At 33.6% G+C, this 26,280-nt stretch overlaps 2 protein-coding genes across 4 annotated transcripts; both read right to left on the minus strand.

Annotated features, from left to right (window-relative positions):
* Positions 1-11,246: 11,246 nt before the first annotated feature.
* LOC140863142 (putative non-specific lipid-transfer protein 14) lies at positions 11,247-14,176 on the minus strand. Of its 2 annotated transcripts, none has more exons than XM_073266328.1 (2): positions 11,684-12,066; positions 11,247-11,390 (listed from the first exon to the last, which is right to left on the minus strand). In XM_073266328.1, exons 1-2 carry the CDS (start codon positions 12,064-12,066, stop codon positions 11,351-11,353), a joined length of 423 nt encoding a protein of 140 aa, XP_073122429.1. In that variant the 3' UTR covers positions 11,247-11,350. The 2 variants fall into 2 exon arrangements, with proteins under 2 accessions (XP_073122429.1, XP_073122430.1); XM_073266329.1 differs by lacking the exon at positions 11,247-11,390 and adding an exon at positions 14,087-14,176 and having other exon boundaries at positions 11,683-12,028.
* On the minus strand, positions 11,301-15,374 carry LOC140863141 (heat stress transcription factor B-2b). Of its 2 annotated transcripts, none has more exons than XM_073266326.1 (4): positions 15,217-15,374; positions 14,877-15,119; positions 14,087-14,785; positions 11,301-11,390 (listed from the first exon to the last, which is right to left on the minus strand). In XM_073266326.1, exons 2-4 carry the CDS (start codon positions 15,102-15,104, stop codon positions 11,337-11,339), a joined length of 981 nt encoding a protein of 326 aa, XP_073122427.1. In that variant the 5' UTR covers positions 15,105-15,119; positions 15,217-15,374; the 3' UTR covers positions 11,301-11,336. The 2 variants fall into 2 exon arrangements, with proteins under 2 accessions (XP_073122427.1, XP_073122428.1); XM_073266327.1 differs by lacking the exon at positions 11,301-11,390 and adding an exon at positions 11,950-12,075.
* Positions 15,375-26,280: the final 10,906 nt, after the last annotated feature.

Below are 26,280 nucleotides of genomic sequence, written 5' to 3' on the forward strand. Positions count from 1 at the left end.
AGTCACTTCAGCAACAGAACCAACAACAGAGGTATGATAGTGAAAACAGTGGGGGAAACAGAAAAGATCAGTACAAAGCAAGAGGCAAACAATTTAAGAGGCAGGGGAACAGTTCTTCTAGTTCCAGTGGTTCCAAATAGTTCGGTTCAGGACAGAGTTCTGGATCATCATCCTTGTATTGCAGCAAGTGTGGAGGTAGACACTCACCAGATCAGTGTGTGGGAGTCTTTGGGAACTGTAACACCTGTCAGCAACCGGGACACTTCTCTAAGGTGTGCCCTCAGCGTAATAGAGATCGAGCTCAGAGTGGGAGTTCATCTCGACCTGCAGCTCAGCCTGAGAGGCAGTCTTTTGTAGTTCACTCTTTCCAGCCTTAGCAGCAGAACAGACAGGGAGGTAACTCTAGTGCAAACCAGCCTCCGAGACAGCATGCACGAGTCTTTGCATTGACAGAGGATCAGGCTCAGGCAGCACCAGACGATGTTATAGCAGGTAACTGTTCGATTTTTGGTTATTCTGCTCATGTCTTGATAGATACAGGTGCTTCCCATTCCTTTATCTCTGAGAAATTTATGTTATTGCATGCTTTGCCTACTGAGTTGTTGCCTACTGTAGTAGCTGTTACTTTACCTTTGGGTTAAGGAATTGTTTCTGTCAGATTAGTCAGGAACTGTGAACTGTGTTTTGAAGGAAATTTGTTAGAATTCGACTGTATTGTACTTGGACTGTCAGATTTTGATTGTATTGTCGATATAGATGCTTTAACCAAGTACAGGGCAACAGTCGATTGTTTTCTGAAAGTTGTCAGGTTCAGACCCGAAATGGCAGACGAGTGGAAATTCTTTGGCAAGGGTTCTCGATCTAGAATTCCCTTGATTTCAGTGTTATCTATGACTCGTTTGCTACAGAGAGGTGCAGAAGGATTTTTAGTGTACGCAGTTGATGTACTGAAATCTAGCCCAGCTTTGGTAGATTTACCAGTGGTTAGAGATTTTGCGGATGTGTTCCCGCAAGATGTTCCTGGATTGCCACCTATCCGAGAGATTGAATTCAGCATCGATTTGGTGACAGGTACTCAACCTATTTCCAAAGCTCCTTATCGTATGACACCTATGGAACTGAGAGAGTTGAAGGAGCAGCTTGAGGATTTGATTGCCAAGGGATACATCAGACCTAGTGTGTCGCTTTGGGTGCTCCTGTTCTATTCGTTCGGAAGAAGGATGGTTCTATGCGGCTCTATATCGACTACCGCCAATTGAATCAGGCTACAGTTAAGAACAGGTATCCTTTACCCAGAATAGATGACCTTTTTGATCAGCTGCAGGGTTCTTCTATCTATTCTAAGATTGATCTGAGGTCAGGTTATCACCAGCTGAGGGTGCGAGAGGAAGATGTTCCTAAGACCGCATTCAAAACAAGGTATGGTCATTTTGAGTTTATAGTCATGCCGTTCGGATTGACTAATGCTCCAGCAGTTTTTATGGGTTTGATGAACCGTATTTTCCAACGCTATTTAGATGAGTTTGTCATTATCTTCATCGACGATATTCTTATCTACTCAAAGAACCGTACTGACCATGCAGAGCATTTGAGAACCGTATTGCAGATTTTGCGAGTTGAACAGTTGTTTGCCAAGTTGTCTAAGTGTGAATTTTGGTTGGATCGAGTTGTCTTTCTCGGTCATATCGTTTCAGGTGATGGGATTCTGTCGATCCCAGCAAGATAGAAGCGGTTATGAATTGGCCTAGACCGACATCAGTACCTGAGATCCGAAGCTTCATGGGTTTAGCTGGTTACTATCGCAGATTCATCGAGGGTTTCTCGTCTATTGCCAAGCCTATTACCCAGCTGACTCAAAAGAATGCGCCTTTTGTCTGGACTGCAGATTGTGAGGCGAGCTTTGTTGATCTGAAGAGGAGACTGACCAGTGCTCCGATTTTTTCTATTCCGAAAGGTACTGGAGGTTTCACAGTCTATTGTGATGCTTCTAAACGAGGCTTGGGTTGTATCCTTATGCAGCACAAGCATGTGATAGCGTATGCATCGAGACAGCTGAAACCGCACGAGACTCGTTATCCGGTTCATGATCTTGAACTAGCTGCGATTGTATTTGCTCTGAAGATCTGGCGTCACTATCTTTATGGTGAGTCTTTCGAGATCTTTTCTGATCATAAGAGTCTGAAGTACTTGTTTTCACAAGCAGAGCTGAATATAAGACAGAGAAGATGGTTAGATCTGTTGAAAGATTTTGACTATGAAATCAAGTATTATCCAGGGAAGTCGAATGCAGTTGTAGATGCATTGAGCCGAAAGCTTTGTTCTCTATCTCTTTCTACTATCGGTGTTTCTCAGTTGATCGATGATTGTTGCACTTCTGATTTAGAGTTTGAAACAGATAGGAAGACTATCAGAGTGTTTGTCATTCAAGCCGAGCCGGAGTTGTTTGTTGCGATCAGAGAAGCACAGAAGTTTGAGCCGAGCATTCAGGTTTCAGTAGAGAAAGTCAGATCTGGGCATCATTCTGAATTCCAAGTTAGAGATGACATCTTGTTTGTGAATAACCGTATTGTTGTGCCTGATTTTTTGGAGTTGAGACAGCGTATTCTCCGAGAGGCTCATTGCAGTTGGTTCAGTGTTCATCCTGGAGGTCGTAAGATGTATAATGATCTGAAGATTCAGGTTTGGTGGAAGAGAATGAAGAGAGATGTCGCGAGGTTTGTATCTCGGTGTCTGAACTGTCAGTAAGTGAAAGCAGAGAGGAAGCGACCAGGTGGTCTATTGCACAGTCTATATGTTCCTGAATGGAAATGGGATCACATTTCTATGGATTTCGTCACGAAGCTACCACGATCCGTTCGAGGATGCGATGCTATTTGGGTAGTTATCGACCGATTGACAAATTCTGCATGTTTCATTCCGTACAGGATGCCGTATCGTCACGATCAGATGGCTGAGTTGTATGTTAGAAATGTTGTGAGATTGCATGGGGTGCCGAATTCGATCGTTTCAGATAGAGACCCTAGATTTACTTCGCACTTTTGGCATAGTCTTCAAGCGGCACTTGGTACTCGATTGCATCTGAGTACAGCTTATCATCCTCAGACAGATGGACAGTCAGAGCGGACTATCCAGACATTAGAGGATATGCTGCGAGCGGCAGTGCTAGACTTTGGAACTAGTTGGCTAGATTCTTTGCCTCTCGTTGAGTTTTCTTACAACAACAGCTTCCAAGAGAGTATCGGTATGGCGCCTTTTGAGGAATTGTACGGTAAGAAGTGCCGATCTCCGTTGTTTTGGGATGAGTTGTCCGAGTCACCAGATTTGGGACCGGATATGCTTAGAGTTATGGCAGAGCAGGTTAAGGTCATTCAGACCAGAATGAAGTCAGCTCAAGATAGACAGGCGAGGTATGCGAATGTCAGAAGTAGACCTCTGAGTTTCGAGCAGGGAGATCGTGTTTTCTTTAAGATTTCTCCGTTCAGAGGCACTGTTAGATTCGGTAAGAGAGGGAAGTTATCTTCGAGATTCATCGGGCCGTACGAGATTCTCGAGAAGATAGGTGATCTTGCCTACAGGCTTGCACTTCCTCCGTCTTTATCTGGTATTCACAACATTTTTCACGTCTCTATGCTGCGAAAGTATCATCCAGATCCTTCTCATATCCTTCAGCCTGACGAAGCCGAGTTAGATGAGACTCTGAGCTACTTTGAGCGACCGATTCAGATCCTTGATCAGAAAGAGAAGCAACTCAGAACCAAGTTGATTCCGTTGGTGAAAGTGCTGTGGAGCCGTCACGGAGTCGAGGAAGCGACTTGGGAGACAGAATCTGACATGAGACAGCGATTTCCGGAGTTATTCGGATGACGTGAGTTCTTCTTACTGTCTTTAGTTCTTTATTCTATCTTATGAGTTGTGGTTCTCGTTGATTTCGAGGACGAAATCTCTTCTTAATGGGGGAGAATTGTAATGCCCCGTTTTTATCTTAAATGAGTTTATTTGAGTTAATCGGAGATTGCAGAGTTCAAGAGCCGACTTGATTTTGATCAGGGTCCTTTTTGCAAATTTTGGAAATTTCAGGGACTAATACGCAAATTTTGAGTTTTATATATTATCTACACTTTGGAAAAAGGAATGATTGGTCTCCTTCCTTGCTTCTTCTTCCCCTTCACGCCTAAACTCCATTAGAGGCGCTCCAAGTTTTTTCCAAGCCTTGAAATTTCATTCCGAGCTCGATTCGGCCGTTGGAAATTATTTCTGAAGGCAGATTAGCGATCACTGCAGCGAGAGCTCCATTATATCGTAAGTTTTTCTACGATCGGATACATTCTAGTTTTTGGATGTTGTTAGAATCGATTGAGATTCGAGTATGTTGTTTTTGACAGAGTTCTGATCGTTTATTATCTGTCGGTTTTGAAATTGAGCGACGTTCGGATTTGTTTTGATTTCTGGAAGCCATTTTCAAAAATCTGGATTTTTAGATGTATTGGGTTTTCCTTGTTTTGGTTGTATTGGCTTTGATATGAGTTGATATCGATATTAAACTGCTGTCTGCGTTTCCGGTTTGTTCAGTTTATAACCGTTATGCCGTCGGTTTGAGTTTTGAAGATTTAAACCATTTTTGAGTTGTTGAACTTGGATTGTAAGTTGATCGTGGTTATTGATCATTTATTTGTATCTGAACAGATTCGTTTGGAGTTTGTCAAGCCCAGGGTTAACAGCATTTGGTCGTCGAGAGTTGGACGAAGATCGGTAAAGAGTTTTCCTTGAGCCGTCGTTTGTTGTTTAGGTTGTATAGTTGTTGATACAATCTTTTATTGTAGCGTTCCAGAGTTGGAGCTACTGCACTGAAAGGTAAAAGAAGTCATCGTAGCGGGATAGCATACTTGGGACAGTTGGTTCTCGAGTTTCCCCTTTTAAATCACATATTGCATCAATACTTGTTCTAGCATGTGAAACTTGTATTGTTGATTGATTGAGTTTCGTTATGTGGCTTTTGCTTATGTTTCTATTATGCATTCATCTTGAGCCTACTTTGTTTACAGCGGGCAGAACCGCCCTTTTTGTTTAAGATGTTTGGGAACTATGATTGAGTGGCATAGGTCGTAGTCCTTTCTCCTAGTGCTAGCATACTCATTATGGTTGCTCAAAATCTAGAGGAGTGGGATACGTGGCACCACCTCGATTGGGAGATTCGGTGAGTCGTTACATGATCTCATCCTCGGGATCCCAAAAGCACAGCAGCAATCTCTCGTTTATCAGATTTGATAACCCGTTTTAAAGACATGCATTTCATTACGTTGACATTGATTATGTGTTGCCTTGAAAGCATGTTTACTGATTTCATTGCTTGTTATGTTTGCTTTTTCTGGGATTATCAATCTCACTGGTTATCCGGCTGTTACTTTGTTTTGTATGTGTACTTGGCAATAGGTGGGTCAGGATCAAGCCAGCGTAGGCCTGGATAGCAACAAGAGGGAGAGCTAGTAGTGAGACTCGGTTTAGAAGTCGTGTCAGCATGTCTACCTAGTAATATTGGAATATGTTTAGATATCGAACTTCGTCGTTATGTTGTCGTTGCATGTTCTCTACTTTTGAACAGTTTTTGAACTCCAGAATTTTATGTACTAATTGGAGCGGTTGAATAACTCCAGTACTTCATGTATTAGTTGGAAGATTTGTGATTGTAATGCATGATTATATTTTGATGGTATTGGACTTAAGTTTCTAGCAAGATTTCTGCTGTTTTTACTCTGTTTCTGTCACCGCTCGATCGACAGAATGTTACCGATCGACGACGGCAATTCTTGCAATTCTCTGTTTCTGCATTTTGTTGGCCGCTCGATCGGCAAGATCTTACCGATCGAGCGAAGCTGGTTTTGCTCGGGCAGTGAATGAGCAATTTTTGGCTCGCTCGATCGGTAAGATCCTACCGATCGAGCGGAGCACTGTTCACTTCAAAAAAAAAAATTCTTTATTACTTTTATTCTTGGATCTTGAATGCCTTATTGTTGTTTAATCCCGAGATTAGATGTTTAGAACCGAGGTCTCACAAGCTAGGTATAGAGTCGTCGCCGGAGCAGCCACTGGAGCAGTCAACGTTGCTGCCATGAGTTCTGCTGCCGCCGCCGCCGCCGTTGATGGTTGCTGCCGCTAGGAGCCACCGCTGTCATGGGTCGGTTGCCGATCTTACTGGTTTGTTGGAATCAAAACTCTTGCAATGAGTTTCGCTTTGGTATATTGGTTGGAACCTCTTTTCACTGCTTTATTAGCGTAAGCGCTTGGTGCGGATGTTATGTGCGTTTGTTGATGGTACAATACTAGGATGTGTGCATGTGTTGCTGGTAGAAGCCTAGAATTTTGTTGCATGTGTTGCTAATAGAAGTCTAGGATTTGTGTGCATTTGTTGCTGGTAGAATCCTAGGATTTATTTGTCTATTGGATACTGTTGTGTTTACATGCTTGGTTACTGTCATGTTTCCATGTTTTTCGCGTTTCTTTGTGATTCCCTCGTGTCTTTGTGACCATGTGCGCTTTGTGACCATGTGCATGTTTTCTTTGTGAAATATGTTAGCTTTGTGTTTGTGTCTCATTGTGAGACCCGTGTCTTTGTGACTATGTGCATTTTTTCTTTGTGAAATTTGCTAGATTGTTTTTTATATTTTTCTGTGGGAAAAATAGTTATGTAGGAATATTTTTTCAGAACTTGACTGGGCTCCAAGCGAGGTGGGGCATTGACTTGGTTAGAGTCTTGTTTCTGAAAATATTTAAAAAAATTTTAAACTTTGATTTTTGAAAGATGTGTTCTGTTTGGGTGCAGCGTCGTAGCTTACTTTGTGTTTGCTACATATTTTGTTGCTAGTAATGACTTTGTGTCTTTTGTTGGGGCGATGATGATGGCTATAAGTGACTCTCGTAACTAGTGAATTGGTGTTGGGCCAAAAGGTGGATATTGTTGGGCTTTGGCCCAACTCATTATAATTCCCCAGCCCAATCCAAGCCCTTATATAATTTCTCCCTCTTTCCCTAATCTGATTAGCCCGCCTCCTTCTCCAGTGCGTTCCTTTCTGCTTCTGAGAAGCGTGCGCCTCCATCTTCTTCCTTGAGCATTTCATCTTTCTGATTTCTGCCACTTATTGAGGCAGCCGTTTGTTGAGAAGATGAGAGCTCAAGTGAATAGAGTGGAGTGAGAGAGAGAGAGAGAGAGATGTCTAGGATTTGTGTGCATTTCTTGCTCGTAGAATCCTAGGATTTATTTTTCTATTGGATACTGTTGTGTTTTCATGCTTGGTTACTGTCGTGTTTTCGTGTTTTTTGCGTTTCTTTGTGATTCCCCCGTATCTTTCTGACCATTTGCGTCTTTGTGACCATGTGCATGTTTTCTGTGTGAAATATGTTAGTTTTGTGTTTGTGTCTCTTTGTGAGACCTGTGTCTTTGTGACTATGTGCATTTTTTCTTTGTGAAATTTGTTAGATTGTTTTTTCTATTTTTCTGTGTGAAAAATAGTTATGTAGGAATATTTTTTCAGAACTTGACTGGGCTCCAAGCGAGGTGGAGCATTTACTTGGTTAGAGTCTTTTTTCTGAAAATATTTAAAAGTTTTTTAAACTTTGATTTTTGAAAGATGTGTTCTGTTTGGGTGCAGTGTCGTAGCTTACTTTGTGATTGCTACATATTCTGTTGCTAGTACTGACTTTGTGTCTTCTGTTGGGCGATGATGATGGCTATAAGTGACTCTCGTAACTATTGAACTGGTGTTGGGCCAAAAGGTGGAGATTGTTGGGCTTTGGCCCAACTCATTATAATTCCTCAGCCCAATCCATGCCCTTATATAATTTCCCCCTCTTTCCCTATTCTGATTAGCCTGCCTCCTTCTCCAGTGCGTTCCTTTCTGCTTCTGAGAAGCGTGCGCCTCCGTCTTCTTCCTTGAGCGTTCCATCTTTCTGATTTTTGTCACTTAGTGAGGCAGCCGTTTGTTGAGAAGATGAGAGCTCGAGTGAATAGAGTGGAGTGAGAGAGAGATTGGACAGAAGCCGTGCATTTCTTTGATCTGCTCCATTTTTCTATGTGAGGATAGCTTGTGAGAGCTGGGGAGGATTGAAGGGGGAGAGAGTGAGGCGGCCGGGCTTAGTGTTGCTGCCCTCTCTCGCCTCGTCTCTGTGTGATGCTTCTTTGTGAGGCGGCTGCTGGAATCTTGGAGCGTGTAGTGGGGTTGAGGGTAGTAGGCGTGAGTTGGGTTGGTAAAGTACGGTTCGGTTTGAAAAATATTTTTAAATTGCAGGTTTTATGTACAATTATATGTGTGGTTTTCGGGTGGTTTCGATCGATTAAAGACGATAATCAATGGCAGAGCCAGGATTTTGACTTTATTCGGGCTAGAATTTAATTTTTTTTTTTTGTCAAAAACAATATAATACATAGCAATTAAAATTGTAACCCAGACTAGAACTCTTTTATTTTTTTTTTTGAAAAAAACAAAATAATACATATATAGCAATTAAAATTGTAAGATACATGTTCTTGGTAATTTCAAAATTTTCTAACTTACACGATCTTCAATAATTTTTTAAACTCTTAAAATTTGAAAACATTTGACATATAATCTTTTATATATTCATCATCCTTTAATATTGTTTCCCTTATTTATCTTCTTGATTTGGCATTAAACTATTAAAAACAAACGTACATATTGAAATAAGGTTAGAATCAAAGTAAATATTAATATAAGAGAATGAGAATACTGACTGTATGTAAATATTAACTAATACAAACTAAAAATACAAAGGAATATTAATTTGCCAAAGGCTTGTTAGTGGCACCAATTTCCCACAATTGGAAGAGTTCTTGAGTACTTTTGGGTTCAAGACCATGTAAACACTCTCACCCCAATATAAAAAAAAAAAACAAAGGAATATTAATTTATATTTTAAAAAATAAAATGAATTTTCTATTACTATTCAAAAATCATATGTAAATCCTAATCTATAATTAATCTTCAATTTACAACAATAACAATGAGAATATCAAAACGAAACACAAAGAATAAACAAAACAAAATGGAAAAATAAAATGGAGTAAACTTAATATAAACAAAATAACCTTCACTGTCTTTTCAAAAAAAAAAATAACATTCACTGTGCGTGTGGTATTCGAATTCTTATTTTGTAATTTTCACTCATGCATATTTATTTTTGATCCAATTGTCGCTCGTTTTTCTTTAGGTTTTAATTGTGTGCTAATTTCTTAGCCCTCTTCTTTTATGAGTCGAGTTCGAATCATTTTATTTTAGAAATTGGATGTCCGGGCTATTAAAAATTTGAACTAAACTCAATATACAAAAAATTAAAAATAAATAAAGATTGCCCGGGCTATAGCTCAGGTGGAGCTCAATGTGATTCCGCCCTTGACGGTAATGCGATTTTTCTTATGAAGTGAGAGTGATCAATAAGTTTTAAATAAAATATAAATTAACTATAAAATAGAAGCGGAAATTAAGTTGATAATAATCATATTAATTGAAGTTAGAATATCTTTCAAATGATAACATAGTCTAAATTATGTAAAAATAAAAATCAGATAAATCAATATTTGAACCACACAATCTTATAGTTCAAAACAATATCAATCACGAGTAAATAAATAGTTGTTTTAGCAAATAGCTAATGAATGTTCTTTATTTCACAAAAAAAATTGAAGTTTTCAAAAAAGTTTCCAAGAAAAGAGATGCTGAAGGCCGATAATTGAGAAAATATAATGAATTTTTTGACCACAGATGAAATAGTGAGATGAAATTAAGTTTTATTCAATAGTTAATTTGGCTTACTTTGGACTTATAAAAGAGTTTTAAAAAGATTTTTTTTTCAATCTACAAATTTTTTTAAAACTCTTTTATAAATCCAAAATAAGCCAAATTAAATATTGAATAAATTTTAAAAATATTTTTTTTCAACCTCCAAAGTTTTTTAAAACTCTTTTATAAATCCAAAATAAGCAAAATTAACTATTGAATAAAACTTAATTTCATCTCACCACATCATGGATGAGAGGGTAACAAATTAATGAAAATATAAATAATATTATTAATTTTAATTCCTCAAATTTCGTTTACTTTGTTTAAGTTTTTATTTTATAACATCATGAATTTATTATTATCATTTTGAACATTGAGTCGATTTTGGACAAAAAAATGTTTCTAAATCTAATAAAATTGGATTTTATTTACTTGTTGTGTAATGTTAAATATAAAATAAACAATTTACAATTCATCATAAATAGTAAAAACACTAGTTTTCAACAAAAAAAAAAAATAAAATAGTAAAACACTATGTGGCTGTCGGCGCGATTTTTTTTCATTCAAATTGTCACCACACTATTCTATGTGATGCGGTTTCATTGTTTATTTTTCACTCGTGGCTTTAGCATTAAAAAAATTACAGCGGTGTGGTACGGTTTGGCTGTGTCATTTTGCGCGATTTTTCATAAAGTTTGATTGTCCCTGCTATTTGATGCCGTATGTTTGTTTTCATGATACCTTGAAAATCATTTCAAGTATGCTACAAATTAAAAAAGAAAATTTGTTATAATTTTCATGAATAATATACACATGCACACACATATAATATGTTGTCAGGTATATATTCAGTAAACAATTCCACCAAATCATTGATGTTTTTAACTTACTCTATACATTTCTGGGGAAAAAAAAACAGTACTTGCACATTCTAAATTCCCTAATTTGGTTTTTTTAAAAAAATCATATTTAATAATAATAATAATAATAATAATAATAATAATAATAATAATAATAAATTTAAACACTCTTTATTTTCTTGATCAGGTCCCATTTTTAAAATTACACTGAGGCCTAAGCATATTCGATCGGTACGACACAAAGTGGATGATAACGAAACGTAAAAATGGTCACAAATACTAATTAATTTTAGTTAATTTTCAAACCAATTCTCATTTAAAACCTGATTATCGACAATTTTGAATTCGATCGAGTCATTTTAAAATATTGGTGAAATATGATATGCATAAAAATTAAATTAAATTTTACATGATTATCCATCAATAGAGCAAAATCGTACGTACGTACGTCCAATATTAGAAGCTTCAAACTTCTTATTTATGACCACAATGAATGCTTAAACAGCTTAATAGTTTCAAAATTATACTCTATTAATATAATAACAATTTATATTAGTAATATAGGAGACTTGCTTATTAATTATTTTTTTACAAAATATATTTTTTAATTAAACATTGTGAGATCTTTTGGAAATTGGGACATATATAAGATTCGGAATTGGTTCCATTTGTCCAAGCTTTACCAGTCTTAATTGCCTTTAGCTAGATTCTTCTCCCCTTCATCTTTGAGTATTGGTCGATGCTGCACAAAATTCAAATCACACGTCATATGAAAATATATGCATTATTTTACATATATATACTAATTAAAAATTTATAAATAAATCTTTTACTAGTAGAATCTTACTCTCTATGTTCTTTTATATAACATGGGATCACTATAGTACATGCTATATGTTATATAATATTAATATAATCATGTGAATTAAAGGGGTATCTTAAAAACACTTTGTCATGCCATATGTTATATAATATTTTCAAATAGCAAAATGGCCATAGAATAGAAGCTATTCACAATCTTGATTTCGATCTTACTATTCACAATCAGTGTTAGGATCAATGGTGAATCCAAGAGAAACGCCGCAGAATCCGGGAAGGGTGGCTATGGCGGTGGCGTTAGGGCTATAGGTAGTTATCAGATCCATCAAGCAGCGGCAGACAGTGCGGATGTTGTCGCCAGAGTCGGCTAGATTGTTGAGGCTGGTCATGGCCACGCAGCAGGGCGAACCTGGAATGGGGTCGGGGGAACCGTAGGTCACGAAGCTGGAGCAGGCAGAGACCAGCGAAGTCACGATGGTGCAGTCGGCAGAGAATGCTAGCCGGAACCGGGAGAGCATAACAACCAACACTACGATCGCAGAGGCTACGGTGCGAACAGAACTGATTCGCAACATTTTGTTATATCGATGGCACATCATTCAATTGGTCTGTTCTTTAAAGTAAACTAAATTGAATTAGGTGTGTGCGAAATTAGGTGGGCAAGGTTTGGTGCAAAATGCGTAGCGTGTGTGAATTCCATTGAAGTTGCATGGGATGATTACTACTATACATGAGTTTTGAGTTACAAGGTTAACAAGCCACAATGGATTAATATTACCATACGAAAATACGAAACTCGACAATGAAATAAGAGTCCTACCAGTACCAGCTAAATAATGCGGCACACCATTAACACTTCTGCGCACATAACTTCGAGAATATAATTTTTTTTGTCCATTAACTTGTTCAATTTTCGATTTTGATATATTAACTTTTTAAATTTTGGTTTTAGTACACTAATTTTTAGTTTTCCATTATTTTGGTCCAATTAATAACGTGACGTCAGAAAATGTTGTCGTGACACCGAAAAATGATGAAATTACTGTAGAAAATATTGACATGTCAAGCTACTGCGTCAACATTTGGACCAAAATAACCGAAAATTAAAATTTTTTGTATGAAAATTACATTTTCAAAAGTTAAAGTACTAATAAAAAATAAACAAGTTAATTAATGGATAAAAAAAATTGTTTTTCCTTATGGAGAAGACGAGATCCGGTTAATCAAAAGCTGCAAGTGAAAATGACCAAGTCCGTGACATAGAGCTCATGTTCCATACTTCCATTCAAACTGCAGGGCAATTTAATTTTAACTAGTAGCCGATGCACACGGTATGCGTGTGTTTATCAAATTATCATATTAAAAAATAATTTATGATAAAATTGTATTTTTAAAAAAATAATTTAGAAATCAATTATGTGATGTAGGTAATATACGTGAGAATTAGTTTTTGAATTTTAAAATTAAAATATTTCACATATGAAATTTGAAATGGTGGGAAATTTGTATGAAAATAAATTGAAATTTTTAAATAGTATATTCATTTATTGCATGAGGTTATTTTTGGAAGTTTACTTGAAAATACCAAAAGTTGCTTTCTCTAACATGCTCTTGCTTTATTAATAGTAATAGATATATAAAATTGTAAACAAATAAAAAAAATGTTCAGAATTCACAAATTATGAATAAAATCAAATTAAACATTTTGGGCCTTAACATCCCCGCTTGTTTAAAGAAAAAGAAAAGATATACTGTCGAATCTATACTTGAAGCTAAAATTAATTTTTTTTTCATTATCCAAACTGGATCAAAAATTCATATCACAAATTTCCCGTAAAACATTCTCAAAAGATTTATAGACATTCTAAGATTTTTTGTATAAAGAAAATGTTTTTCTAGCAAAACATTGTTATTACCTTATTGGATGGCGGATGCAATATAATCAACCAGATTGTTATATGTAAATAATATATAAATACATTTATATGATCTCATGAATGACATTCATCATCTCATCTTTATTTTACTTTTAAATAAATTACTATTTTCGTTTATTTTTCATGCATCGATTCAAATAAGAGATTCGCTCACATAATTGATATGTGAAATCGCTCACGAAAACTTGTCTTTTTATATATATACAACTTCGTCAAGATCAAGGACCAAGTGTTAACAATACAATCCATAAACCCAAATAAAATTGGAGCTGGTAGATGCCTTTTTAATTCCTTCATGAGATTCAATATTCTTGTATCATTTCGTGTTTTTCAAATTTTACAGTAACGAGAATTGAACAATATTAGAATCATTAATCGTTCAAGCTGCCAAACTAATTCGTTAGGTCCATCTAAAGATTCTAAACTCAAGTCAATTCGGTCGCAGCCACTCATTTTCCTAATGTTTATTTATTTATTTAACTTTTAAAATAAAGGAACTTTCCCTTTAGACTAATGCTAGTCAATAATTGACATAACTAGATAGCACAAGAAGGTTCTACATAAATAAAGAAAAAAAAATTTAAAAAAAAAAATTAACCTTTTGGCATTTGGAATTTTCAGCACAAAAGAAAAGATTTTCAGTTTTCACACCGTTGGCCCAAAAAACACATCAATTGCATACCTTTCTCGAGCCGCTCCTCTTCTGCCAAGATGAGGGTTCATCCAACGGCTCGGATTTAACGTCCCTCCCCGGCTGCTGGAGCCGCAAATCCGTGCCACTTTGGCCTTCGCGCCCGCGTTTCAGGCCGATCGGCACTCCGAATAATCTAGCGCCTAGTTCCTCCGCCGCGGATTTTATGTCGTCCACGGCTTCTCCTCCGCCGTTCGATGGCTCCGCTGCAGGGGCGGCGTCGGTTTCTTCGCAGAATCTAGTCGTTGGGAGTAGGTCCAATGGCTTCCCTGGATTTTCTTCCCAGCTTAATCTACGACGATGATTTCGCTGGCCGTTGTTGCTCGAAAAATTCGACATTAAATTGTAGACACTGTGGCACATGTTCTTCATCTGGCATATCTCTTTGTTGAGCCGAACGTTTTGCTTCCTCAATCTCTCGTTCTCGCCGATCAGCTCCGCCTTGTTGCCGTCGAACTCGCGGACGAGGACGGGGGAGTCAGAAGAGGAAAGCACCTGTTCCTCGCCGGAGTCCGACGGAGACACATCCAGAGGAGTTACATCTGGTGTCGGAGATGAGGGCGTAGCCGCCGTGACCGGTGACGGACTCGCGATTTTCCGTCGATGTATATCGCTCAAGAGGTTCATCTCGCCTCTCCGGAAGCAATCGTTTGAGAACTCCCACCGATCAGGCACTAGTTTCCTAAATCCCTGTATTTCCACGAAAAACAACTCAACAAATCATCCCCAAAAAAAAAAACACACAAAAATCCCACACCATTAATCAAGCTTAATCACGCACGTAAGTGTTGAGTTGACGAACGAAACTGGAGAAATTGTTGTGCTTGAAGTACTTGGGAAGCAAATCTCTGGAGAACTCCGTTTGATTCCACACGACGAAACTAGATCCGTCTTCGCTCCACGAGATGACGTCATCGATGGTGTGATCGTCCACCAGACGATAAGTCTTAGTCAAGAAAGGCGTGGGAAGCGATCTCACCGTCGATTCACATCCTCCCCGCCGCGCCATGCAGCCGCCTCTCAGCTTCACAATTCAACCACATTTTTTTTAAAAAAAAAAAAAAAAAGAAAAATCACTAAAAAAAACACCGATTCCGCTTAGAAAAATCAATTAAACTCACCAGAAAGTATGAAATTGTGAGGCGGATCTGGCTGAGAGAGATCGGAGCACGGCTGTTGCTCCTAGAAAGTTCTGCATCCACGGCGGTGAAATGTAGTTGGGGAAAGAACGAGAACTTTCGAGGTTCGGGGACTATTAATATAAAATTTATGAGCGGGGGAGTTTGTAGAAAGTTATAAGAAACTTTAAATTTTTTAATTAATTTTTATGTTTTTTTAAATATAAATTTTGGACACGACATATATGAACATAATATTAAATTTTAATTTATGTATGATACAACTTGTTATATTATTTGTATATAATAATTATATTTTAAATATTCACTTTTTATTTTTTATTAAAAGGATATCCAGTTGTTTCTTTTCTTTTCTTTTTTATTTTAAGGATCCAGTTGTTTCCAGTATGATTCAAATCTGATTTTGTAAGTCAAAGTTGCGAGGGGTAATTCCTTTTCTTTCTTTATTTCTTTAATTTTTTTTTTTTTTGTCTTTCTTTCTTTCTTTCTTTCTTTCTTTTTTTTTTTAATTTTACATTTCACCAACATTATTTTGTGCTAAACATTTTATGTTGAAGACAAGATCACCAATTCAAGATTAAATTATATATATATATATATATATAATTATATATATAGTAATTTTCAGCTGCCCAACTATTCATGTTCAACTCGTCCCCGACCACTAAAACCCACTACCGGGTTTTAGTTGTTTTTTTTAAAAAAAAATTTGCATCACTAAAACCCACTACCGGGTTTTAGTTGTCGGGGACGAGTTGGGCAGGAATGGTTGGACAGCTGAAAATTACTCATATATCAGGTTTTAGTTGTCGGGGACGAGTTGGACATCATTGGTTATGAGTAATTTTCAGCTGTCCAACCATTCCTGCCCAACTCGTCCCCGACCACTAAAACCCACTACCGAGTTTTAGTTGTTTTTTTAAAAAAAAATTCGTATCACTAAAACCCACTACCGGATTTTAGTTGTCGGGGACGAATTGGGCATAATTGGTTGGGCAACTGAAAATTTATATATATATATATATATATATATATATTTTGATGTCTTGGAAAGGGTCTCGGTCATTTTCATGTCGGCCGGAGAAAAAACAGTCGAAAGAGGTCGGTCTAGAGCTAGTCTGAGTAAGGTAAGTATCTATCCCACTTAAACAACCACAGACATCCATTTTGACCCCCGAGCATGCCGCAATAGGATAAGCATATCAAACTACAATGGATTCATGCTAGCCCGAGCTCATATCATTGATCAGGCAATACAAGATGATCCGTCGATAATCACTGTACAAGTTTCTCTCACATTCACCAACCGTGTTGAGGGTGAGACGTGGGCCACGTTCCTACATCGTGGTCATTATCCGAGAATCCTGACATGGTTAACGACATTAATTGGTACTAAAAAATACCAGTAGCAAAGTTAAAACAAAAGTTTAGTTCATTCTCACAAACACTCATTATGCTCATTTTCTTGAGCATTAGCTTTCCTTTTGCGTGGATATTTAACAGACTTAAGAGTCGAAGCAATCATGCTAAAACCCTTCCGACGTCCCATTAATAAGTCTTGTCTAAGTGTATGCAGATAAGTCGACCCCGAATCATTACTCCAGATTGGGAATATTGACAAGAGATAACACATTCATCCCCCGAAAATTATCCACCCAACTCATCCAATTTTCTCGGGTAACATCATATATTTATCTATTACTATTAATAATATATGAGCATTATATACTAACAGAATATTGTCATTGTATAATTTTGGGTATCTCTAATATACCCTCCATTTTATTAAACTAAGTTGTCTAAGCATCACTTACTACTAGCCGCACCGCACACGCATTGCGTGTGTACTGTTATATACAAATATTATGTTCTATGTGTATATAATATAAATTTATTTTTTTTTCAAGTATTTGATTATTATTATTTTTTTTTTGCAATTTGATAATTTTGTGGGTTTTTTTTTTTTTGAAACAAAATTAAAAGTGAGCATATAGAGACCACTAAGGTGCTCTTGCTTTATACATAGTATAGATATGTGTGTGTCTATATATATATATATATATATATATATATATATATATATATTTATATATATAATAGTAGCAAGAACGTGCGTTGCACGTAGATAATGAACGTGGTAAAATAAGAATGATCGTAATTTTTTTTTGAAAGAAATAATTATCGTTATTTTACAAATGAATATATACATATGATTTATTTTATTTATCATTCAATAATAATATTGTTTCATAATTTATCTATGATCACAAAGAACCATGATTTTAAATGTTTTTATACTTGATTTTCACCGGATTCATTTCTTTTCATTTGTTTTTTTTATGTTTCATTTGATCAAATTCAACAATGTTTTTATCATATATCATAGTTTCCTTGTCATCATTGAATTTAATGTTGATTATTCACTATATTTGAGTTTGTTTTTAACACGTTGTCTTCTTCTTTTGTTCATATGATCGTTATTCAAGCGTCATATCTTTTTTTTTCCTCTTTATTTTAAAAGTCATTTGGTCTTTCCACAGTTTTTGTCATCATTGACAGCATATCATTTTTATACAACTATTTTTTTTTAAAACAAAGAAAAACTGAATAGAAACTTGCGTAGTTCCTTGATGGTTTATAAAGAATAGTTTTTTTTTTAATTTCATTTAAGTTTTTCTTGAACTTTTATAATCATGATTATATGTGTTGCATGCATACAATATGTAAGAGTGGGTGCCCAGTGAGCCAACTGTGTGGCTATGGGCTTTGATGACTCTTTGTATAAACAATCTTTTGTTTAATATTATTTACACTTTTATGGCAATGACTTTATATTACTTCATATTGTTATATTGTGATATACTATTGTTGTTTTGATAAAGACCTTGAATATACTATAGTGTATGTAAGATGTGGTAGAACATGGAGATGTCTATCATGAAATACATCTTATAGTCACTGTATATTCTAAAAACCATTCCTAGTCGATTGAGCCGTCCGATAATAAGGATAAGGATCGCTCGAGTTTGAGACTAGCATTTGCGATGCGGAATACCACGTTTCATTGGTAGGGAACATGGAGATGTTCGAAGCATGCAAATGGATATTCATAGGATGAATAATCGAACTACCCTATCCGGACTTTCCAAGTGGTTATCACTTATCGAGTGGATAAAGTCCGCGGTTTTGGTTGTACACCATTAGTCCTTACGACTTGAAACATCATGGAGACTCTATATGCTAGTGCTGTGCTTTGACTCGTTTACCGACTCTATGGGGGTCATCAGGTGTCGAGATTGGGTACAGTTACGACACATATAGGAGTCAATGCATTGTTGTCAAGGATTCACCACATACTTGCGAGTGTGGATATCCTATGCGATCTGAGGAGATATTAGTGTGACAAATCTCTGGCCAGAGTACTTGATGTGATTTAAGAAATGGTTTCTTAGTAGCACATGCGATGTCACTAATTTGATCTTCAAGATGCATTGCATAGTTATCGAATCTTGAGCGACTCTCGATATACCAATGGTTGTTGATTCGATCGGGATATATGGATGAAGGGACCGTACTGTACGCTAACCAAAATCTACTGGTTCTTGTAGGCACTATCAGTGATACCTAGGGAATCATGGGGCGATGTTGCTAGGCGCTTTACCATGATTCGTTGGGCAAGTCGGAAAGTGTTGTTCCGAGTCACAAGGAGTTGTGAGCCCACGGCTAGCTGTATCCCTGAACCATTGAGGGTCACACAGTGTAATGGAGTTTTAATCCCCGTTGAGATAGTTAAATTTAAAGAGTTAAATTTAATGAACAAAGAAGTTGGACTTCTTAAATAAGAGTAAGGGAGTAGGATTTCCTAAAATGACATAGGGATGGACATTTTTGGAAACCACTGAATTCGGATTCAGGAAAATTTATTTTGACTTTAAAATGTGCAGAAATGGTTTCTGTGCACATTGGTGAAATTGGTTCATCAATCGGAGTCACGATGAATCTTATATTAATTTCTGAACGTGCGGGCTTTGCTAGTCGGGCCCTAACTTATGATTAATGGGCCCTAAGGTTTTAGTGGCCTGCATTATAAATAAGTTATTGCAGTACAGAAATTAGACACAACAGCTCATTATTTTTGAGAAGCAAAAATCGAAAACCCTAGCCTCTTAAAGTAATAATCGGCCGACCCCTCCCATACTCTGCCCGAGAAATTCCGGTCTGTGATTTTGAATCGCAGTCAGGAATAACGAATCAGATTCGTTTAATCTCTTCGCAGAAAAACTTCTGATAGATTTTCTAGTGCAATCTATCAGAGGGATCGAAACCCCATTCGTGGACCTGATTGAAGGAGTTCATCAGTTCCTGGGAGATACAAGAAGCGCAGAGAAATCTGTGTGGTGTCCAATAATCTCGCTTCGAGATTGAAGGTAAAATTTAATTAATTGTTATTTAAATTTTACACACACTTATAATTTAATCGTTGAATGGTTGATACCCACACCATGGAATTGTTCCATGATAAAATTTTTAAACTTCCGCTGCACCGGGTATCAATCGTGATTGATCTGACCGCCAGTTTTCCAACAGAATATAGATCTAAAATTAATATATTTCAAAATATTAATATTTAATTGTCAAAATTAATGTATTGAATCATTATTTAAGAACTATGTAGAAACTAAAATATACATCATAATTAAGATCTAAATATGAAGATAATGATGTAGAATTTTGATGGAAATCCTAAGAAACAAATAGTGTAAATCCAAAAGACTAAGTATAGTAATTGTAAATAAATTTTTCTTAATTATTTAGGAATTTTTTCAATATATGTGCTTAATTAATTAGAAAGTATTTATTATAGTATGTTGATAATAGTTTTTTCTGTATGAATTAATGATTGAGTCCTTATGATCATGTTTTTTTCATACCTTAAATTATAATAATAGTTTCTTGTGAATTAAATACCAAATTAAACAAATTATCAAACCAAAAACTAATAATAAAATCAAGAATATGTATTTTTTCGATTTGTAACATATTTTTTAGTTTGCTAATATAATACATATAAAACTCATATTTGATGAGTTTGACAAGAAATCGCGTTGTATAAAATAAAATTTCAGTGAAATTACTCGATCTTAGAAGATAACACGTGTGTTGTACGTGGACATAATTTTATTTGAAAAAAAATTAGATAATACGGATAATATTAAAAATAACAAGTATATATTTTTATAATTCATTTTAATCACTCGTACGTCACTAACTTAGGAAAAAAATTTGTTAATTTCCTATTTTTTTTACTTTTATATTAGATTTAGATTTAACTTATTTATTTGTTGTTATATATGTTTTTTTAGTTATCACATTCATTCTCAATAATTTTATTTTCTTGATCATTTGGTGATTTAGTTAATTCTTTTCTCTTTTTGGTAACGTGAATTTCTTTGCTGCAAAATATTATTTTTTTGTAATATTTGTTATATATATATATATATATATATATATATATATATATATATATATATATATATTTATAATGACACATTTGATTTTTAAGACATTTGCAACTTTTGTTTTTGTTTTCATTTCGGGGAGAAGCACAAAAAATATGAAAAATTGTGAGTTTAAGATAAAATTTCAAGTTAATTTTTTTTTTTTTTTTGTTCAGTTGTAAGCTAAATCACCAATGAATGATATTCATTTGTATTTTGTACACATTGGAAGATAACTTTGTAAAATCGAAATTGGAACTAACATATATATTTATAGTAATATTAGAGTATTAGATTAGATATTAGAGTGCATGGTATAATTTTTTAAATAAATTGGTTAATTGAATAGTCAAGTAAATAAATAATTGAAAAAAACACAATATTAATTTCGATATATATAATGAAAAAATTAAATCAAATAAGCAAAAAAAAAGAAAATAATAAATACTTGATTCACAAAATTTAAATTTTTTATTTGAAAGATTTCATGATATAATATTTTTTAAGTAAATTTGTTAATTAATTGAAAGTCACATAAATAAATATAGCACATTAATTATGTAGTAATGGAAAAGGGTAACCATATAAATTCACAAATAAACTCACATATTTATATATGAAATAGATAATAGATAGATAATAGATAATATATATATATATATATATATATATATATATATATATAATGTCACATTTGATTTTTATGACATTTGTGACTTTTGTTTTTGTTTTCATTTCGGTAAGAAGTACAAAAAATATGAAAAATTGTGAGTTTATGATGAAATTTCAAGTTAAATTTTTATTTTTTTTGTTCAGTTGTAAACTAAATCACCAATAAATTATATTCATTTGTACACATTGGAGGATAACTTTGTAAAATAAAAATTGGAACTAACATATTTATAGTAATATTTAGAGTATTAGATTAGATATTAGAGTGAATGGTATAATTTTTTAAATAAATTAGTTAATTGAAGAGTCACATAAATAAATAATTAAAAAAAACACAATATTAATCTAGATATATATAATGAAAAATAAATAAAAAGAGAAAAAGAGAAAATAATAAATAATTGATGCACAAAACTTAAATTTTTTCTTTGAAAGATTGCATGATATAAATTTTTTTAAGTTAATTAGTTAATTAATTGAAAGTCACATAATAAATCTAGCACATTAATTATGTATTAATGAAAAAAAGTAACCATGTAAATTCACAAACTCACATATGTAATAGATTAAATAAATTAGTTAATTGTAGAGTCACATAAATAATTGAAAAAATCACAATATTAATCTAGATATATATAATGAAAAAATAAATAAAATAATAAAAATAGAAAATAATAAATAATTGATGCACAAAATTTAAAAATTTTTTTTGAAAGATTGCATGATATAATTTTTTAAGTAAATTAGTTAATTAATTGAAAGTCACATATATAAATAAATCTAGCACATTAATTATGTAGTAATGAAAAATGATAACCATATAAATTCACAAATAAACTCACATATTTATTTACGTAAATTAGTTAATTAATTGAAAGTCACATAAATAAATATAGCACATTAATTATGTGGTAATGAAAAAAAATAACCATGTAAATTCACAAATAAACTAATAGATAATAGATGTAATAGATAATAGATAGATATACTCACTCAACTCTTTCTATCCTATCCATCATCTTATGCCATTTTAATTTCCAAGATAGATTTTATTACACTTTAAAATTTTGAAAATTTAATTTTAAAAATGAAATAAAAATTCCTATTTTCATTTATAATACATATTATCTGTGTCCTGACTTGCTACTGTATATAATTAGAATTTAGAGGTGCCAAAACGGATTAGTGGGATGAGCCGACCCACAACCTGTCGCAACCCACCATCAGGCGAGGTGGGATGGGGCGGACCACTTTTAAGCAGGTTGAGAAAACACCAACTCAACCCACCTATTTTAGTTGGCGGGACGGGCTAATCTAGCGGGCCTAAGTGTAATTTGACGGGTTTTTAACGGACCAACCTGCAATCCACCCCAACTCACCATTAGGCCGAACGAGGCGGGACAGTCTCTTTTTAGGCGGGTTGGGAAAATGTCAACCCACCTACCTAACCTATTTTGTATGACGGAGAAGGCTAACACGACAGGCTTAGTCGTTTTTGATGTTTCTATATATAATCATTATCATTAAAAAAAATAGTCAAGGTAAATTATACGCGAAGTGGTAGATAAGTGTTGTATGTGGCTGAAAAGTGAGGGCAGATATTATTCTCATCCAAACATGGATTATGGTCCCCCAATCAATTTGCATGAATTTATCCAAATATATATCGAGTCCAAGCACCAAGGAAAATGACTCGCGGTCTTAATTGGAGTGGTCCCTTTCACTACTAAAGTTTTCGCACTATCACATTTAATTAATTTAGCAGAAATTAAAATATATTATATCCCTTATACATGGTCGGTTAAGTAAGATTCATTAAATCTTGATGTAACTTAGGGCATGATTATGATTGATACGTTGGAAAGAGATAAGGTAGGAATGAAATTAATTTTGAAATAGAATGAGATTAAAAATGAAATGGTTGTTGTATTTTATTTTAACGATTAATATCGGTTGAAATGAAAAAAAAAAAAAAGGAATGAAATTATTTTTAATAAAAAAATTATATTTTAAATACATATATCAAAATAATAGTTATTCATATGATGATGATTAATTATTATTATTATTATTATTATTGATGATATATTAATTATTATAAAATTATCATTATATAGTTAACTAATTTAAATTTATATTTTTATAATAATAATAATTATTTTATTTTAATAATAAATACAATTATGATATTATTTTTTAAATTTTATAATAAATAAATAATATTATTTATTATTTTAAAAAAATAATATTAAATAATAATAATAATAATAATAATAATAATAATATTTTATAATAAATAAATAATAATATTTTTATTAATACTTTTATGAATAATAATAATAATAAATAAATCACAATACTAATAATTAATATTAAAAAATTATTGTTATTAAATAATAATATAATTATTTATATATATATATATATTATAATATATTATTATAATTATATAGGTTAATATTAGTTTAAATAAGGGAATCTAAATATGGAAAATATTTGTATATAAACATGAAAATGGGAAGTGAGAATGGTCATTCCCAATGGATGAGAATGTTCATGGGAATAGTCATTCCAATGGGATTGATCATTCTCATTCCAATATCAGGGTTGTTCTATGCTACTCCTGGTGAGGAGCTCCCCATGCCCATTTATTGACACATGTCCGGTTCTTTATTGGGCAACTTGTAGATAACTCCCTAAATCAAACATAACTTTCAATTTACTCCCTATATTTGTCTTTCCGAAAATGCCCTTGTCGTTATTTTAATCATTATTATTTCTTGAATTATCAAATGTGGAATAGGATTCAAAATCTGATTCACTTGATTCATCAAGATAATAAATATTTTCATCGTCGGATGAAAATTCAATTGTTTCTACGGGATAGAATCCAATAGTATATATTTCTTCAAGAAGTATAATTTTATTTTTCTTTTCGTTTCGTTTTGGACATTCATTCGCATAATGTCCTTCTTCGTTGCACAACCAACATGTGCAATTCTTTCCTTTACCCTTTGGGCAAGGTGGTTTTTTGTTATCAAACTTTTTATAAAATTTTCTTTTATAAGGTTTTCTGAAGAAATTCTTTTTAAATTTCTTTTTCTTATAGGGAATAAATTTCTTATTAAAAGATTTATAAGGTTTATTAAATTTATTCTGTTTCTGTCGTTTTAAATATTTGTGTGACATGTTTGTTTTGCAACCGTATTCTTTTACTGTGAATTTTATTTTGTCACAACAAAGTTTATTGTTTTGTTTGTAGGATTTAGATATTCTTTTATTTAGTGTTATTTCATGACATTTCTTTGTTATTATGTCTTTGATGAATTTAATAGCTCCTCCTAAAGTTTTAGCATAAGGACTAGTTAAAAATTCATCTTTACTGTGTATAGGTATATTAGGTATCTTATTAAAGATACTTAGTTTATAATGTTTCTTTTTATCAGCATCTATTAATTGATAATAGTTTGTTTCATAATCACAAATAAATTTTTCTAAGTAACATAAATTGCATAATTTAATATTATCTAATATAAAGATTGCTCTATTTTGTTCTATATTCTTAGCTACCAAATTAGCATCATTATTAGAAACTCCTAAAAATTCTTGGTACAAGGCATCAACAAATAGTTCGAAATATCGATGTCCTGTCATTTCTTGTGGTAGATTAGTAATTACTAGGTTTTCAACTCAAATTCTTACTGCTCCTACCAGTGTCATTTTTATCATCCCATGAGTTAAAACTTGAATATTCTCACTTTTGTCTAATAATGGTGTTAATTGAATTTGTACTTATAGTTCATTTGTCCAATGATCTATCTTTGATTTTCTTTCTTTGGTTGTTGAACAACCTAAATCTAAGATATTCTGTTTCACAAATCTTGATGTTTTTGATTCTCTAAGAATATCTCTAACATCTTTATAAGATCCAGAGTATTGGTCTCTGTTATATTTAAATTCTTCATCATCTCTTCCACCACTACCTTCTACATTCGTTCGTAGATTTAATCGTGGTCTAGAATCATCATCTGATTCTGATTTTGAAATATCCATATCTCTGTATTGTTCTGAGTCCTGATGTGAATGATATAATTCTTCTGTATTTACTCCTATTTGTTCAAAATCAGATGAGTCGATTTCATTAAACATCTTCATACTTATGTTTGTCATAACTAAGAGGATTTCTATACCATGATTCAATTTTGAATGGTGGTTCTTCTTCCATTTTTCTTTTTCCTTTATCTATTGGAAGAACTTCCTTAAGATAGTTTAATATTTCATTATTATGTTTTTTTTGTTCAATTATTAATCTAGTCGTTGCTAAATCAATATATTCTTTGAAATTCTTCTCTAATTCTTGTATTGATAGATTGATCTTATTAATATTATTTTCTAAATCTCCTAGATCTTTTTCTAATTTTATTAAGGACGTCATTGCGATGAGGTTGACTCATTAACAATAGCTTGTTTAATTTTAAGAATATTTTGATTCATGGTTCCAATCTTATCAAGAATATATTCATCATTTCTAGCAAATGATAATGATCTTCTTGGTACAGACTGTTTTGTGATTTGGAGGTCATCTGAACTTCATCTTTTATAGGGATTTATTTCTTCAATAAATGCTTTTCGAGGGTGTTCAATTCTTGTAATATTTTCAAACATTCTTTCAACAGAAATAGTTGGTTTTGTTGAAATTATTCTTGTTTGAGAATTATTACTTATTGCTAAACCGACAACATAGTTTATATTGATCGGATGATTTCCTGTTAACATAAGATTATTTCTATAAAAGTAATAATCTAATGTTAAAACGTCATTTATGTTTTTATCAAAAAGAGATATATTGTATTGTGGATAAATACAAAATTTCATC

The sequence above is a fragment of the Henckelia pumila genome, chromosome 4 (genome assembly GCF_033568475.1).
Source record: "Henckelia pumila isolate YLH828 chromosome 4, ASM3356847v2, whole genome shotgun sequence".
Taxonomy (NCBI): Eukaryota; Viridiplantae; Streptophyta; class Magnoliopsida; order Lamiales; family Gesneriaceae; genus Henckelia; species Henckelia pumila.

Excerpts from the sequence above, each read along its gene's own strand:
- LOC140863142 (XM_073266328.1), bottom strand. The coding sequence starts at position 12,066 with ATGATGTGCCATCGATATAACAAAATGTTGCGAATCAGTTCTGTTCGC. Across the intron at positions 11,391-11,683 it reads CCTAACACTGATTGTGAATA|CATCGACCAATACTCAAAGA; the intron begins GTAAGATCGAAA and ends AATTTTGTGCAG.
- LOC140863141 (XM_073266326.1), bottom strand. The coding sequence starts at position 15,104 with ATGGCGCGGCGGGGAGGATGTGAATCGACGGTGAGATCGCTTCCCACG. Across the intron at positions 14,786-14,876 it reads TTCGTCAACTCAACACTTAC|GGATTTAGGAAACTAGTGCC; the intron begins GTGCGTGATTAA and ends GTGGAAATACAG. Across the intron at positions 11,391-14,086 it reads AGAGGAGCGGCTCGAGAAAG|CATCGACCAATACTCAAAGA; the intron begins GTATGCAATTGA and ends AATTTTGTGCAG.